Source organism: Euprymna scolopes, chromosome 18, assembly GCF_053919585.1.
Source record: "Euprymna scolopes isolate OS-2025 chromosome 18, ASM5391958v1, whole genome shotgun sequence".
Taxonomy (NCBI): Eukaryota; Metazoa; Mollusca; class Cephalopoda; order Sepiida; family Sepiolidae; genus Euprymna; species Euprymna scolopes.
The window spans coordinates 80,240,742-80,259,396 of record NC_136499.1 but is presented as its reverse complement, the minus strand read 5'-3'; the positions used below and the strand labels follow the sequence as shown (position 1 = coordinate 80,259,396).

At 25.7% G+C, this 18,655-nt stretch overlaps 1 protein-coding gene across 2 annotated transcripts in view; it reads left to right on the top strand.

The window, feature by feature from the left end:
- Positions 1-15,464: 15,464 nt before the first annotated feature.
- The window catches only part of LOC145297663 (uncharacterized), a 550,235-nt gene continuing 547,044 nt past the window's right edge, over positions 15,465-18,655 (top strand). Inside the window, exon 1 of one of the 2 annotated variants that reach the window (XM_080143836.1) lies at positions 15,465-16,141. In XM_080143836.1, the coding sequence (XP_079999962.1) occupies positions 15,878-16,141 (264 nt within the window). In that variant the 5' untranslated portion in view covers positions 15,465-15,877. The remainder of the gene's footprint in view (positions 16,142-18,655) is intronic. The other variant, XM_080143835.1, reaches the window with a different exon arrangement.

The window sequence follows — 18,655 nt, the reverse complement described above, 5'->3', positions numbered from 1 at the left end:
CACTATTTTATATGTTTTGTTGCACTTTTTTATATATTTTTTACACTATTTTATATATTTTTAACACTATTTTATATTTTTTACACTTTTTTATATATTTTTTACATTTTTTTATATTTTTTGGTTCACTTATATATTTTTTCACACTTTTTCTATATTTTTTACACTATTTTATATTTTTATAAACTATTTTATATACTGTTTACCATATTTTATATTTTTTGTTTCACTTTTTTTATATATATTTTTACACTATTTTATATATTTTTTACACTATTTTTTATTTTGTTTACACTATTTTATATATTTTTTACACTTTTTATATATTTTTTTACACTATTTGTATTTTTTGTTGCATTTTTTATATATATTTTTTTTACACTTTTTTAATATATTTTTTTACCCTATTTTATTTATTTTCTTACACTATTTTATATATTTTTTTACACTATTTTATATTTTTTTGCCCTTTTTTATATATTTTTTATACTATTTTATATTCTTTGTTTCACCTATTTATATATTTTTTACACTATTTTTAAATTTTTACACTATATTATATTTTTTACACTATTTTATATATTTTTTACACTATTTTATATATTTTTTTACACTATGTTATATATTTTGTTACACTATTTTATATTTTTTACACTATTTTTAAAATTTTTTTACACTATTTTATATTTTTTGTGGCACTTTTTTATATTTTTTTACACTATTTTATATTTTTTGTTGCACTTTTTTATATATTTTTTACACTATTTTATATATTTTTAACACTATTTTATATTTTTTACACTTTTTTATATATTTTTTTACATTTTTTTATATTTTTTGGTTCACTTTTTTATATATTTTTTCACACTTTTTCTATATTTTTTACACTATTTTATATTTTTATAAACTATTTTATATACTGTTTACCATATTTTATATTTTTTGTTTCACTTTTTTTATATATATTTTTACACTATTTTATATATTTTTTACACTATTTTTTATTTTGTTTACACTATTTTATATATTTTTTACACTTTTTATATATTTTTTTACACTATTTGTATTTTTTGTTGCATTTTTTATATATATTTTTTTTACACTTTTTTAATATATTTTTTTACCCTATTTTATTTATTTTCTTACACTATTTTATATATTTTTTTACACTATTTTATATTTTTTTGCCCTTTTTTATATATTTTTTACACTATTTTATATTCTTTGTTTCACCTATTTATATATTTTTCTACACTATTTTTTATATTTTTACACTATATTATATTTTTTACACTATTTTATATATTTTTTACACTATTTTATATATTTTTTTACACTATGTTATATATTTTGTTACACTATTTTATATTTTTTACACTATTTTTAAAATTTTTTTACACTATTTTATATTTTTTGTGGCACTTTTTTATATTTTTTTACACTATTTTATATTTTTTGTTGCACTTTTTTATATATTTTTATACACTATTTTATATATTTTGTACACTATTTTATATTTTTGTCACTATCTTATATTTTTTGTTTGCACTTTTTTTATATATTTGGTTAGACTATTTTATATTTTTTACACTATTTTATATTTTTTACACTATTTTATTTTTTTTTGACACTATTTTATTTTTTTTACACTATTTTATATTTTTTGTGGCACTTTTTTTATATATTTTTTAAACTATTTTATATATTTTTTACATTATTTTGTATTTGTCGTCACTTTTTTATTTTTTTTGTTTGCACTTTTTTCTGTATGTTTTTACACTATTTTATATTTTTGGTTTCACTTTTACCGTATTTTTTACACTTTTTTGTATATTTTTTACACTATTTGTTATTGTTTTTACACTTTTTTATATATTTTTTTACACTATTTTATATATTTTTTTTACACTATCTTATATATTTTTTTACACTATTTTATATTTTTGTTGCACTTTTTTATATATTTTTTTACACTTTTTTATATTTTTTTATACTATGTTATACTTGTTAACACTATCTTATATATTTTTTACACTATTTTATATATTTATTGACACTATTGTATATATTTTTTTATATTTTTTGTTGCACTTTTTTATATATTTTTTACCCTATTTTATATTTTTTACACTATTTTATATGTTTTTCACTATTTTATGTTTTTTGTTGCACTATTTTTTATATTTTTTACAATATTTTATATTTTTATTGCACTTTTTTATATATTTTTTTACACTATTTTATATATTTTTTACACTATTTTATATTTTTTTACACTATTTTATATATTTGTTTACAGTGTTTTATATATTTTTTTACTCTATTTTATATATTTTGTTACACTATTATGTATTTTTTGTTGCACTTTTTTATATATTTTTTACACTATTTTTATTTTTTACCCTATTTTATATTGTTTTTACACTATTTTATATGTTTTTTTTACACTATTTTATATATTTTGTTGCACTTTTGTCTATATTTTTTACACTATTTTATATTTTTTTACACTATTTTATATATTTTTTACACTGTTTTATATATTTTGTTACACTATTTTATATTTTTAGGTGCACTTTTTTCTGTATTTTTTTACACTTTGTGATATATTTTTTTACACTATCTTATATTTATTTACTCTATTTTATATATTTTCTACACTATTTTATATATTTTCTTTATTTTATTTGTTGCACTTTATTTTATTTTATTTTGTTACACTATTTTATATTTTTTTTACAGTATCTTATATTTTTTTTCACTATTTTGTATTTTTTGTTGCACTATCTTATATATTTTTTACACTATTTTATATGTTTTGTTGCACTTTTTTATATATTTTTTACACTATTTTATATATTTTTAACACTATTTTATATTTGTTACACTTTTTTATATATTTTTTTACATTTTTTTATATTTTTTGGTTCACTTATTTATATATTTTTTCACACTTTTTCTATATTTTTTACACTATTTTATATTTTTATAAACTATTTTATATACTGTTTACCATATTTTATATTTTTTGTTTCACTTTTTTTATATATATTTTTACACTATTTTATATATTTTTTACACTATTTTTTATTTTGTTTACACTATTTTATATATTTTTTACACTTTTTTATATATTTTTTTACACTATTTGTATTTTTTGTTGCATTTTTTATATATATTTTTTTTACACTTTTTTATATATTTTTTTACCCTATTTTATATATTTTCTTACACTATTTTATATATTTTTTTACACTATTTTATATATTTTTTGTTGCACTTTTTTATATATTTTTTACACTATTTTATATTTTTTTACACTATTTTATATATTTTGTTACACTATTTTGTATATTTTTTACACTATTTTATATATTTTGTTACACTATTTTATATTGTTTGGTGCACCTTTTCTGTATTTTTTTACATTTTGTTGTATATTTTTTACACTATTTTATATTTATTTACACTATTTTATATATATTTTTTACACTATTTTATATATTTTCTTTATTTTTTTTGTTGCACTTTGTTATATATTTTGTTACACTATTTTATATTTTTTTTACAGTATTTTATATTTTTTTTCACTATTTTGTATTTTTTGTTGCACTATTTTATATATTGTTTACACTATTTTATATGTTTTGTTGCACTTTTTTATATATTTTTTACACTATTTTATATATTTTTTACACTATTTTATATTTTTTACACTTTTTTATATATTTTTTTACATTTTTTTATATTTTTTGTTGCACTTATTTATATATTTTTTCACACTTTTTCTATATTTTTTACACTATTTTATATTTTTATAAACTATTTTATATACTGTTATCCCTATTTTATATTTTTTGTTGCACTTTTTTTATATATATTTTTACACTATTTTATATATTTTTTACAGTATTTTTTATTTTGTTTACACTATTTTATATATTTTTTTACACTTTTTTATATATTTTTTTACACTATTTGTATTTTTTGTTGCATTTTTTATATATATTTTTTTACACTTTTTTATATATTTTTTTACCCTATTGTATATATTTTCTTACACTATTTTATATATATTTTTTACACTATTTTATATTTTTTTGAACTTTTTTTATATATTTTTTACACTATTTTATATTCTTTGTTTCACCTATTTATATATTTTTTTACACTATTTTATATATTTTTACACTATATTATATTTTTACACTATTTTATATATTTTTACACTATTTTATATATTTTTTTACACTATGTTATATATTTTGTTACACTATTTTATATTTTTTACACTATTTTATTTATTTTTTTACACTATTTAATATTTTTTGTGGCACTTTTTTATATTTTTTGTTTGCACTTTTTTTTTATATATTTTGTTAGACTATTTTATATTTTTTACACTATTTTATATTTTTTACACTATTTTATTTTTTTTTTGACACTATTTTATATTTTTTACACTATTTTATATTTTTTGTGGCACTTTTTATATATTTTTTAAACTATTTTATATATTGTTTACACTATTTTGTATTTGTTGTCACTATTTTTTTTTTGTTTGCACTTTTTTCTGTATGTTTTTACACTATTTTATATTTTTTGTTTCACTTTTACCGTATTTTTTACACTTGTTTATATATTTTTTACACTATTTTTTATTGTTTTTACACTTTTTTATATATTTTTTTACACTATTTTATATATTTTTTACACTATCTTATATATTTTTTTACACTACTTTATATTTTTTGTTGCACTTTTTTATATATTTTTTTACACTTTTTTATATTTTTTTATACTATTTTATACTTTTTAACACTATCTTATATATTTTTTACACTTTTTTATATATTTATTGACACTATTTTATATATTTTTTTATATTTTTTGTTGCACTTTTTTATATATTTTTTACCCTATTTTATATTTTTTACACTATTTTATATGTTTTTCACTATTTTATGTTTGTTGTTGCACTATTTTTTATATTTTTTTACAATATTTTATATTTTTATTGCACTTTTTTATATATTTTTTTACACTATTTTATATATTTTTTACACTATTTTATATTTTTTACACTACTTTATATATTTGTTGACAGTATTTTATATATTTTTTTACTCTATTTTATATATTTTGTTACACTATTTTGTATTTTTTGTTGCACTTTTTTATATATTTGTTTACACTTTTTTATATATTTTGTACACTATTTTATATTTTTGTTGCACTTTTTTATATATTTTTTACACTATTTTTATTTTTTACCCTATTTTATATTGTTTTTACACTATTTTATATGTTTTTTACACTATTTTGTATATTTTTTACACTGTTTTCTATATTTTTTCACACTATTTTATATATTGTTTTTACACTATTTTATTTTTTTGTTGCACTTTTTTATATATTTTTTACACTATTTTATATTTTTTTACACTATTTTATATATTTTGTTACACTATTTTATATATTTTTTACACTATTTTATATATTTTGTTACACTATTTTATATTTTTTGGTGCACTTTTTTCTGTATTTTTTTACACTTTGTTATATATTTTTTTACACTATTTTATATTTATTTACACTATTTTATATATTTTTTACACTATTTTATATATTTTCTTTATTTTATTTGTTGCACTTTGTTATATATTTTGTTACACTATTTTATATTTGTTTTACAGTATCTTATATTTTTTTCACTATTTTGTATTTTTTGTTGCACTATTTTATACATTTTTTACACTATTTTATATGTTTTGTTGCACTTTTTTATATATTTTTTTACACTATTTTATATATTTTTTACACTATTTTATATTTTTTACACTTTTTTATATATTTTTTACATTTTTTTATATTTTTTGTTGCACTTATTTATATATTTTTTCACACTTTTTCTATATTTTTTACACTATTTTATATTTTTATAAACTATTTTATATACTGTTTACCCTATTTTATATTTTTTGTTGCACTTTTTTTATATATATTTTTTACACTTTTTTATATATTTTTTTACACTATTTGTATTTTTTGTTGCATTTTTTATATATATTTTTTTTACACGTTTTTATATATTTTTTACCCTATTTTATGTATTTTCTTACACTATTTAATATATTTTTTTTACACTATTTTATATTTTTTTGCACTTTTTTTATATATTTTTTACACTATTTTATATTCTTTGTTTCACCTATTTATATATTTTTCTACACTATTTTTTATATTTTTACACTATATTATATTTTTTACACTATTTTATATATTTTTTACACTATTTTATATATTTTTTTACACTATGTTATATATTTTGTTACACTATTTTATATTTTTTACACTATTTTATTTATTTTTTTACACTATTTTATATTTTTGTGGCACTTTTTTTATATTTTTTTACACTATTTTATATTTTTTATTGCACTTTTTTATATTTTTTTTACACTATTTTATTTATTTTGTACACTATTTTATATTTTTGTCACTATTTTATATTTTTTGTTTGCACATTTTTTTATATATTTTGTTAGACTATTTTATATTTTTTACACTATTTTATATTTTTTACACTATTTTATTTTTGTTTACACTATTTTATATTTTTTACACTATTTTATATTTTTTGTTGCACTTTTTTATATATTTTTTTACACTGTTTTATATATTTTTTTACGCTTTTTTCTATATTTTTTACACTATTTTATATGTTTTTACACTATTTATATTTTTTGTTTTCACTTTTTTATATATTTTGTTACACTATTTTATATATTTTTTTACACTATTTTATATTTTTTTCACTATTTTGTATTTTTTTTGCACTATTTTATATTTTTTTTACACTATTTTATATTTGTTTACACCATTTATATTTTTTGTTTGCACCTTTTTATATATTTTGTTACACTTTTTTATATATTTTTTTACACTATTTTATATTTTTTTTTGCTATTTTATATATATGTTTTTCACTATTTTATGTATTTTGTTGCAGTTTTTCATGCAAGAAATCTACTCATCGTTGCTTTGAAGCTATACAACATAATATCCATATCGTAGTATAAGTTAGTTAACAAAAAAGTGCTCAATATTCTGGATGAAGAAGATATTATTAAAGCTCACGTTGGGACAAAAATGATTGCGTTTTGTTTAATGCAAAAAATAAAATCTCGTCGTCGTTTCCTATGATTTTCAAACTAATAATGCAGAATAATATCTGATTAGTTTTATACATTAACCATAGAGTGCTCAATATCCTGGATAGAGCAGATGTGTTCAAACACAGCATTGCCTGTGAGAAATAACTTCTTTGACTTTTGTTACTCTGCTGCTACCAGGAAAAGTACAGTGTTCCTCAAAAACAATTCAAATAATAATAGTAAGTCGTATAGGTTAGCCAATCCAAAATGTCCAATGTCCTGTATAGAGCAAGTACGTTTTAGCTTCATTGCTCAGAAAAAAAGCAACATTCACTATGTTTGGTTATAGTATTTTATACAAGAAAAGCTACTTTATGTTGACCGGGGTTTATAATAGTAATAATATAGTATTATATCTTATAATTAGTAAAAAGTAATCAAAGAGCGCTCAATATCCTAGATAGAGCAATTGTGTTTAAATGCAGTATTGCCTAGAAGAAAGAATTTCTTTGTCATTTTCATGTTGTATACCAGACAAAGTTAGTTTTGCCCCAAACTAAAATAGGAATAATACAGTATCATATATGGTACCGTGTAGGTGTTAAACAATCGAAACTGCTCAATATCCTCGATAGAACAAGTATGTTTAAAAAGCGTATTTCCCTTGTATAAAAACATCATTATGTTTTTATACAAGCAAATCTCAGTGTGTGAGTCATAATAGTAATATTACAGTATTTTATATGGAAAGTTGTATGTAGAAATAAAAAAGTGCTGAATATCCTAGATACAACTGATACGTATGTACACAGGATTTAATCAGAAAAATAATGTTTTATCATTTTTTATAATGTATACCGGTGTTTCCTGGAAGCCAAAGCAAGAAATGATACATTATCATATATGGTAAGTAGTATAATTTAGTTGGTACAAAGTGCTCAATATTCTGAATAGAGCATGCTGCCTTTCGGAGAAAAAAAGCAAAATGACACCTACAGGTTTCTGTGTAATGATTAGATAAGATGCAGCCCCAGAAGCAACATAAGATACATGCTTATAATTTTTCCATTCAGTTTTTATCAAGTTTGTCATTTATTTTTCTTAAAATTTTTCCATTCATTTATTTCAATCAAATTCTTGATTATTTTGTTTCATTTTCATTCATTTTTTAAATTTCTTAATTTAATTTTTCATTCGTTTTCTTCATTATTATTTTCATTTACTTATTTCATTCATTTTATCATTCATTCTCTTTTTCTTCTTTTCATTCATCTTTTTTTCATTCACGTTTACTTAATTCTCTTCATTTGTCTTTTAATCATTTTTCTTCATTTGTTTTCATTCGTTTTTCTTCATTCAGTTTTATTCGTTCATTTTTATTTCATTTTCTTCATTAGATGTCACTTATGTAATATTCATTCGTTCATTTTCATTTCCTTTTCTTCATTAGATGTCACTTATGTAATATTCATTCAATATTTTTCTTTCATTTTCCTACAGCTTTTTAATTCATTTTTATTAATTCTACATTCAGTTTTTTTTCATCGAGTTTTTTCATTCAGCTTTTTATTCATTATTTTATATATATTTTGTTTTCATTCATTTTCTATGCTTGCTGTTATTCATTCAATAATTTTCATATATTTTCATTAATTTTTCTTTCATTTTCTTTCATTTGCTTTTATTAATTTTTTTTCAATCAGTTTTTTCATTCTTTTTTATACCCTTATTTTCCTCATTTATTTTTATTCATATTTATTCGTTTTTTTCATTTTCATCATTTTCTTCATTAAACATTTTCATTCCTTTTTCTTTCATTAATTTCTTTTCATTCCTTATCTTTCATTCAATATTTTTCATTCATTTTCTGTTCAGTTTTCTTTCATTTTCGTTCATTTAGTTTCATCAATTTATTAAATTCAGTTTTTCGTTCATTTTTATTTCATTCATTTTCTTTATTCATTTTCCTTCTTTTTCTTCATTATATTTTTTAATTCATTTTCTCCTATTAAATTTACTTCCTGTCATTTTATTTGTCATTCATTTTTTTTCATTTTCCTTTATTTCTTTTTATATACTTTTATTTCGTTTTTTTTTTTTTAAATTTTCTTTCAAATATTTTCATTTAGTTTTTATTAAATACTAATATTTTAATCTTGTTTTTAAATTAAATTTAATTCTTTTTTCATTCACTTTTTTTGCATTTATTTTTCATTCAATGTCCATGAGTAATGATAATAACTATATAGTAGTACTACTGTTAGGTGGTATATCTTGAATACAATAGACATAATATGTGCTTACACACAGAGCTGGAATAAGTGGGAAGGAGAAGAAACTCGTTATGATTGAATTTAGAAATGCTCTGGAGGTCTCCTAAATATCGAATAAAACAAATATATGTTAATCAAAGTAACATATGCGATGTGCATGCGCTATTTGAGGACATATATTAGTATTTAATAAAACGATTCTTTTTGTTAAGTTGTCTCAAATAATATCTGTAGTAATTAGAACAAGCTGCTGCGTCATTACTCGAAATGCTTCCGGAAATGACATAATTTCTTTTCAAATTGTGGTGGCGTTGGGGAGGGAACAGAACACAGTAAGGTTATATTTAAAAGTTCCTTGAAGGGCTCTTTAATTTTAGTGGGGTGATTTCAGTAGTAGTGATTACTATTACTATTTAATAAGTGATATACATGTGTGAATCCAAAGTGCTCAATATTCTGAATAGAGCAGGTACGTTTGTAGGCTACACTGTTTGGAAAAAAACAACATGGAGATGTTTTGTTATATAATTTTATGAAAGAAAATCTCCTCGACGTTGCCTGTGAGCGATGATAGTATTAATATAGTATCATATCTAGAAACGGCATATGGTGGATTCTCTCATCGAAGACAATGAATGAGGGTTCAGTATGCAATCTTCAGCAGCTCCTAAGCTCTGTCAAACCACATGCATAATTGCAATCCCAGAGACGTCCGGTACACTCCTCTGCAGATGGTGAACTTGCATGTTCTCATCACTCAAAGATGCCTTCTCAAGTAAACAGATAACCCTTCTTTGCTGTGTGCTTTGAAACCACAGTGGCATACATATTCATTTTTTGGTGGATTTTTCTGGTGTTTTGTCTTCATATTTGCACAGGCGTCCCTATGATGAAGGCAGTTATGTTCAAATTCTCTGGTCCCTAGAAAACACATCTTCCTCCATTCTCTGCGATCCCCTGCTGCACTCTCCCAGGAACTCAAAGAAATTCTACAATGTTTCAGGTTGTCTTCTAGTTTATCTTTGTAACGAAGCAGGGAACGCCCTATTGGGCAGCAAGAATTTTTCAGTTGCCCATAAAAAAGTTGCTTAGGGATTCTTGTGACTTGACCACCGCATTTGTATCCTGATCAAAAATGATTCAATAACAGTGATTTCACATTTCTAGTAATTCACTATTTGGAACACGATCCTGCCATCCTACATTGCAAACAGACTGAGACATCTCATATGGAAGGAATCAGCAAACCTAGTTTCAGAAAGAGCTGCAACAGAAATTCTATGTTGCCTTAACACACGTGCTATGATAGTGGTTTTTCGTTCAGGGTTCTTTTTGTTATCCTGGAGTGTTCTTACATTCCAAATCGCAATGAACATATTTGTTCCATGTATTTTGTTTCTATTCTTGATTTGGGTGCAAATATTGGATGCCCAGACATCTGCACCTGATGACGGACATGAGCAAGTAAACAATTTTTAGGTTACCTCATGAAGAGGACAGCAGTGCCATCCTATAAAGGGCTGCTTTGTTATGAAAGGAGGACACGAGTCACACAATTACTTGTGGGTGTTGTGAAAAACGGCCATCTACCTTTCACCATGTATGTGTAATGTTCATGCTAGAAACTACCAGTGACATTCTTCACCTGTTCTCATCACAATACCATCATCACCACAGGATTTATTGATTTATTGTTAGTTAAAAAAAAAAAAACACATATCGATGTACAAAACCTTAGGCTTAAACCAGTGAAAATGGTTCACTGAACAACCGGCACTTTGAGTTGTTTTAAGTGGTCATTGCTTGTGCTGAACAAAGCACACTCTCTCCATCGGATTAACACGGTCTGTAATGGTGCAAGCTGGGCCACACGTCAGATGATAAAACGATCGCAGGATTTTCTTGTAAGGGTGTTCCATCTTCTAGATCAGTTGTGAGCCAACACTAAAGGGCCTGATCCACCCTGGTAAGCTTTCTGTGCAGCTGGGCATCATACCAGTTATTTCTTGGTCCTTGACTCTAACTGTTAGTTCAGTCTAGTGGACACATTGCCTAGCGATGCTGTACCAACACCGTCCCCTCACAAGGTTTGGCAGGCCTGCTGAGACCAGTACCCAGGGTAAAGCTCTTGGAGCTAGCAAGTGAGAGATTTAGGAGATGGGTGAGGACCAGTGATCTCTGTCCACCCTATTGGGTGCAGCAGCCAGAGATTCAAAGGTACTACCTCTACCCAGAGCCCCTATACCCTATACAGTATATAGTAATAGTATTAATATAGTATCCTATCTAGAAACGGTATATAGTAATAGTGTTCAATATCCTAAATAGAGCAAAGTTTCCTGGAAGAAATAATTTCTTTGTCTTAAGTGGTAGGTCGTATGTGGAATATAATTATTGCAGAGTGCTCAAAATCCTAGATAGAGCAGGGGTGTTAAAACGCAAAGTTATCCAGGTGAAATACTTCCTTTATTTTTATTTTGTTGTATACTAGACAAAGTAAATATCCATGATTCAAAATAGTAATATCTCAGTATCATATTGGTAAGGAGTATAAGTTAATCAATCCAAACTGCTCAATATACTGCATGGATAGAGCAGGAATGTTTAAAATCTGCATCGCCCAGAAAAAACAATGTCACTGTGTTTGTTATACTATTTCATTTTGAGTCCATAATTAATTAAGCTCTAGTTCATCACCTTACAGCTGCTAAACTTCTGACTGACCAACAATATGGATTTAGACAAGCTTGTTCTACAGCAGATATCCTAACTGTAATCTCTGAACGTATATACTATACATTGGACAAAGCATGTGAGGGTAGAGCAGTAGTTCTAGATATATCTAAGGCTTTTGACAGGGTTTGACACAAGGTTCTTGTCAGGAAAATCAGATCTTATGGAATCACTGGACGAGTACTTAACATAATTAAATCTTTCTTAAATAAAAGAAGAATCCAGGTTGTCCTCGACAGTCATACATCTAAACAATATGATATAAATGCGGGTGTACGTCAGGGGTCGATCCTTGGACCTTTATTATTCCTAATATTCATAAATGACCTCCCTGTTTCTGAGATGGGTATATTTGCTGATGACATCACGCTCTATAACAGGCATTAGGGGAAAACAAATGAGCACATATCTAAGGAAATGGCAAAAACACTAGAGGAAGACCTCCAATCTGTAGTGGAATGGGGACATTCAATGCTGCCAAGACTAAGCTTGTTTCCTTCAATAATTACAAGAAACCTTTTCAACCACCAATAGCTATGACTAAAGTTACATTACCTGAAAATACTTCTTTCAAATGACTCGGCCTAACGTTCACAGGGAACATGAGTTGAAACAGTTCCATTGAGAGCATTGCCAAGGCTGCTGTGAAGAAGGTGGGCTCTCTCTACTGTGCTAGAAAGATACTTACACCTGAAAGTATCCTGTATCTCTACAAGGCCACCATTCGCCCACATATGGAGTACTGTTGTCACATTTGGGCTGGTGCATCTGCTACTAATCTCTCATTCTTGGACAGGGTTCAAAAGTTCTGAACTGTCATCTAAGCTTCAACCTTTGTCCCATCGACATAATGTTGCATCCCTCTGCCTGTTCTACAAGTATTTTAATAGTAAATCTTCTGACGAACTACAAGCCCTTGTACCATCTTGACATAAATACCCCCGACAAACCCAACAAGCAGCAAAGCCCCACCCCTGCACAGTAGAGCTCCGTAGGTGTAAGAAAGCCTTCTACTCCAATAGTTTCTTCCTTAGAACTGCTAGATTTTGGAACTCCCTTTCAAACTGTACTGATATGCAGAAGTTCAAGTGTAATGTGAATGGGCATCTCGCTGCTCAACTCCCTACATAGTATCCCTGCAACTTATGTCCCCGATAGTAGCCACCTACATCAAAGTAGGTGAAAGTAGGTGCTTAGGGTGAAAATGGAATTAAAAAAAAATCTACTCAGAATTGATTGGGGTTCATATTAGAAATAGTACACTATCATATCTGGTAAGCGCTATAAACTGTTTTTGCGTTAGGCTGCTAAATAGAACAGCTGTCTTTAAAAGTCTTTAAAGTAGCGTTGCCCGGGAGAAAGAATTTATTTGTCTTTAGCTGTTATGTTGCATACTAGACAAAGCAGATGTGGCTGCCATAATAGTAATAATACAGTATAATATCATAAGTGTTTTACATTAGATAATCTAAAGTGCCCAATATTCTTGACAGAGCAGGTATGTTAAAAGTGAGAGTAGCCCAGAAAAAGCAACAACACAATTTTGTTATACGATTTTATACAAGAAAATCTAATCAGTGTTATTGAAGATTCATAATAGTAATAATACATTATCATTTCTAGTAATTAATAAATAGTGATGAAAGTGTGCTTAATATTCCAGATTAAGCTAGTGTGTTTAAATGCAGTATTGCCAGAGGGAAAGGCTTTCTTTGTTATTTGTTATTATGTTGTATACTAGGCAAAGTCCATGGTGTTGCCCGCGAGCCAAAATAGGAATAGTACAGCATTATACATAGTAAAGAGTATAAGTCAATCCAAAATACCCAATATTCTGGATAGAGCAGGTGTGTTTAAAGGCCGCGTCGCCCGGGGAAAACAATGTCAATGTGTTTTATTTTTCCTCGATATCCTAACAATAGCAGGAGTGTTTAAATACAACTTCATTTCTTTTTTTTTTGCGGTTAGCGTCGGGTAGCCTTGCTAATTGTAAATGAAACAGACGCATAATTAAATTTATCATTTTCTCATGAATTGTTTTGAATTTTTGCCATTTTTTTTTTTAGTCATACCTGATTTCTCATTTAGTCTGTGAAGGTAAACTACTTTGCAATAAGTTCGAATATATGAGAATTAATCATTGTTATCATGCACGAAATGTCGGCGTCACGTAAAATGAGAAGTGAGGATTTTCAATAAACACGGTGGACAGAGAAATGAATTGTTTCAAAATAGTTTTTTTTTTCACAGAATAAACAAATTATTGATCGTTATAATCATTGCGTTTGTTGCTTTGACATGTCATTAATTTTATGATAATCGCGAAAAAATAATTAAAAAAATAATATTTTATTTGAATTACTTGGATTAATGGTCTTGGATGTTATTCTCGCGTTTCGGCCCACGATGTAACCCCCGCTCATTTTCAAAGTTCTACCCGGTCATTATTGATGAAACGAGAACAAAATTTCTTGTGAGTTCAGTTTGAAATTTCGTACAATTTTCGAGTTTAACCAGATGTGTGAAGAAAACCGTAGAATAAATCGGCCGAAATGTTGTAAGAATAACATTTAACATGTGAAAAGTAATTCAAAGAAAACACATTACCAATCTCTATCTAAAATATCTGAAATATAAAACACTTCCGTTTTTTTCTTTTTAAGTTGAGATTTTTTAGTTTTTATCTTTTTTTTTTACCAAAATTGGTATCGTAAATTGAATTTTGTCTACATTTTCCATTCCAAGAATTTAAATTCATGAGATGATGAATAAAATAATTTGCAAAGATTCCTTTTCTATTTTGGCGTTCAATATTATTTTAATACTATTTTTCTTTGGATGAAATTTATAAGACAATTTATAAGAATTTATAAGACAAATTTATTTATAAGACAATTTATAAGAATTTATAAGACAAATTGGATCCCTTGTTTCATTATCAATTCTGTTTTGGTGGTATCGAAAGATCAAAGAGAAAGATATAAATTTAGTGTTATCTCGAAAAGAAAGTAAACTATTATAAGTAAACAATCGTAGGAGTACAATGGAATAACAACAAAAAGCAACGGGGGAAAAAAAACGACTGAAAAACGACTGAGTAACTGAAAAAAGAAGAAAAAAAAGGAAAGCTATATTGTGAAAAATCGAAAGAGAAAGTGAAAGTAGAAACAAATTGCGAATCAAGAAAGAAAACGAAAGAAAATTACAAATATATATTAATAATAAATAAGTGTTTCGGCAATATAAACTGACAAGGCGCATATAGGAGGAGGTCAAATGATCTGTGTGTATGTGTGTGTGAGGGAGAAAGCGAGCGAGCGAGAGAGAAAGAGAGAGCGTTGAACGGGACGGCTGTAGTGTTCTAGCAGACCTGCCACCGTTTCCCCCAGCACAGCGGTGGAATCGCAGTCTCTTCTGCTGCTAGACCGTAAACCCGTCGTAGCTGTGAGAAAATGAAGCAAAATGCCAGAGCAATTTGCTAGGTATTTACTCGTCTTTTCTACACGCGTTTGATGACTTGCCGGGATTTTCGGCATTTCACTCCTGAACTGTGTGCGATTACCAACAGATCAAGGAGACTCGGCGTAACAGCCAGTTATTGATTCCGTTATCGTTCAATTCTTGGTGAATTCTCGATCTCTCGCTCCATTACAAGAGTGATCTCTGTGCGCTCCTTTGCTCCTCCGGCAAGTACGTACAACTTAAGGTTTTACCATGCGACTTTTCCGTTGCTATTTCATAGAAATTTCACTTGGAATTAGTCTGCTTGGATTTGTATTAGCTACCCGAGATGTCCCCGTCGGCACAAGCAGTGGCACCGTGGAGGTGCCCAAACTTGCTGTACCTGTCCAAGACAATCTGAAAGGAACGGGGAACCCTGCGGAACAACATAATTGTCCATCCATGATCCAAGTGGACTTACTTCGACTTTCATACGATTATTCTTACATCGACATTGATATCATCCAACACGTAAAGGTAAGTGTTTTTCTTTTGTTTTTGCGTTAGAAAAATAAATAATGGAAGAGAAACGAAACATGAATCGTGAGTAACGTTTCCAAAAGTGACAACAAGAAAAAGTATTACCAAAAAATGTCAAAATAAATATATTGTTTTCGAATGGAAGAAATACATAGCATCGGAAAAATCCATTTTCTTAGACTTATTTTCACGTTCGAAGCTGCATTTTTGTTTGAAAAAGTTATCGCTTTCTTACCATACACCGAAATGTGATCGGCGTGAAAATCTTTCGATATTGTTTTTTGGGAAACAATAGTGCGTGTTGTAATTTGTTGTTGTTGTTGTTGTTGTTGTTGTTGTTGTTGTTGTAATTTGTTGTTGTTGTTGTTGTTGTTGGGTATTTTGATCAACATAAAGCATTTGCCTTAGATCTTCTTTGTCATCCTAATCATCCTAATCATCACGTTTCCATCCTTGTGTCAAAAATTGCTTCACTAACATCGGTAGGCCTATTTCTGTTACCATTTCTTTGACGCACTTATATTCGCCAAACATATATCAACGTTCAAAGCACACACAAAGAAGTAAAACTGAGAAACTATTTTGTTTTAAATCCAAGTAAAATTACTTTAGAGATCTTCAGGCCTTTTTCCTGGTTTTCTTTTTATATTTCTGCAGCCATAAAATAAATATAAATATTTTATATTTCTGCAGCCATAAAATAAATATAATGAAAACTTTTATGTGTGTGAAATATAAGTAAACGAGATTACGAGGAAATTTCTATGAACATCATACATTTGTAAAAACAAAACAAGAAAGAAGGACGTATACGTATATATACTTTAAGCAAACGTTGAAAAATGAACATTATTATTATTATTATTATTATTATTATTATTATTATTATTATTATTATTATTATTATTATTATTAATGTTATTTCTTAAATACATGACGTACGTAAAATCATGGAGTCTGTGTGTGCGCACTGGGATTATCAAAAAAATTCGATGTCGAAAAGTTTTTGTGCACAACTAGAAATAATCTCTAAGCAATTAGTCAGACACACACACACACACACACACACACACACACACACACACACACACACACACACACATAACCCGATTTTATATATTTATTACTTAAACATATATATTTTTCCCTCTTTTCCTCTTTAACTACGTGATAAATGTAATGATCTATCAATCTGTCTCACTCTGTCTCTCCCTCTTTTTCATTTTATATATATATATATATATATATATATTGTTATTATTTGGTATATATATATATATATATATATATATATATATATATATATATATATATATATAACGTAACGTGGTGTTGGATATGTAGGATGGGTCGTAACTAACAATGTATTTGGTTCTGTTGTATAGTTTTTAAATTTATGACATTATGTTAAGCATTAAAAAATAGCATTTAAGTAAAATTATTCCTTTTTTTTAAAATAAAATCGTAAACAGGTTTAAATATATATATATATATATATATATATATATATATATGTGTGTGTGTGTGTGTGTGTGAGAGATGTATACTGCATAGTACACACACTCATATATTTATATTTGATAACATAAAAATCAATCTCTCAAATCGTAATAGAGCTGAATCAACAGTAGACTTTGCACACAACAGACTCTATATTACAGTTTTATGACAATAATACAGAATTTAAATGATTTTACTGCAGTAGGCCACACACACACACACACACACACACACACACACACACACACACACACACACACATATATATATTCAATTTTCTTATCAGTTTGTTCAAAGTAAGGATGGTGTATCGTACCGGATGCTAAACATTCACCTGTTATCTCATATATTCCAACTGAGAGATCTTTTTAAGATTCTAACCGCACCTTTAAAATACAATCGTTTGCATCTCTCTTGCACTTAGTTCATCGGGTTTATTTGCCAGGTAGTTTTTGAAATTTTTTTCATGAGTCCAGTTGCTTGCATGATAGAGATCGCCACACATAAGATCTTGGTATTTCGTTATCTTTTCCTTAACCCATCATCAATTTGCGTATATATATATATATATATATATATATATATATATATATATATATATATATATATATATACTCACATATATATATATATATATACTCACATATATATATATATGCTTTTAAATCCAAAGACAAACTAAGCATATATGTTTGTGCACGTGCCCAATATACGTAAATATATTCATAAAGCGAGGAAAACATTTTACACATTACACATAATACATACAAAACCACGTACATATACATAAGATGTACAAATATTTATACGAATGCTTACATAAACGAATATATAAATCTCTATCATACGCACATGCACACACATATTTATATATATATATGCGTATATTATATATCTATATAAGACATACTTATATACATTTTATGTCTTATCTGTCTGTCTGTCTATCTATCTATCTATCTATCTCTCTCTCTCTCTCTCTCTCTCTCTCTCTCTCTCTCTATATATATA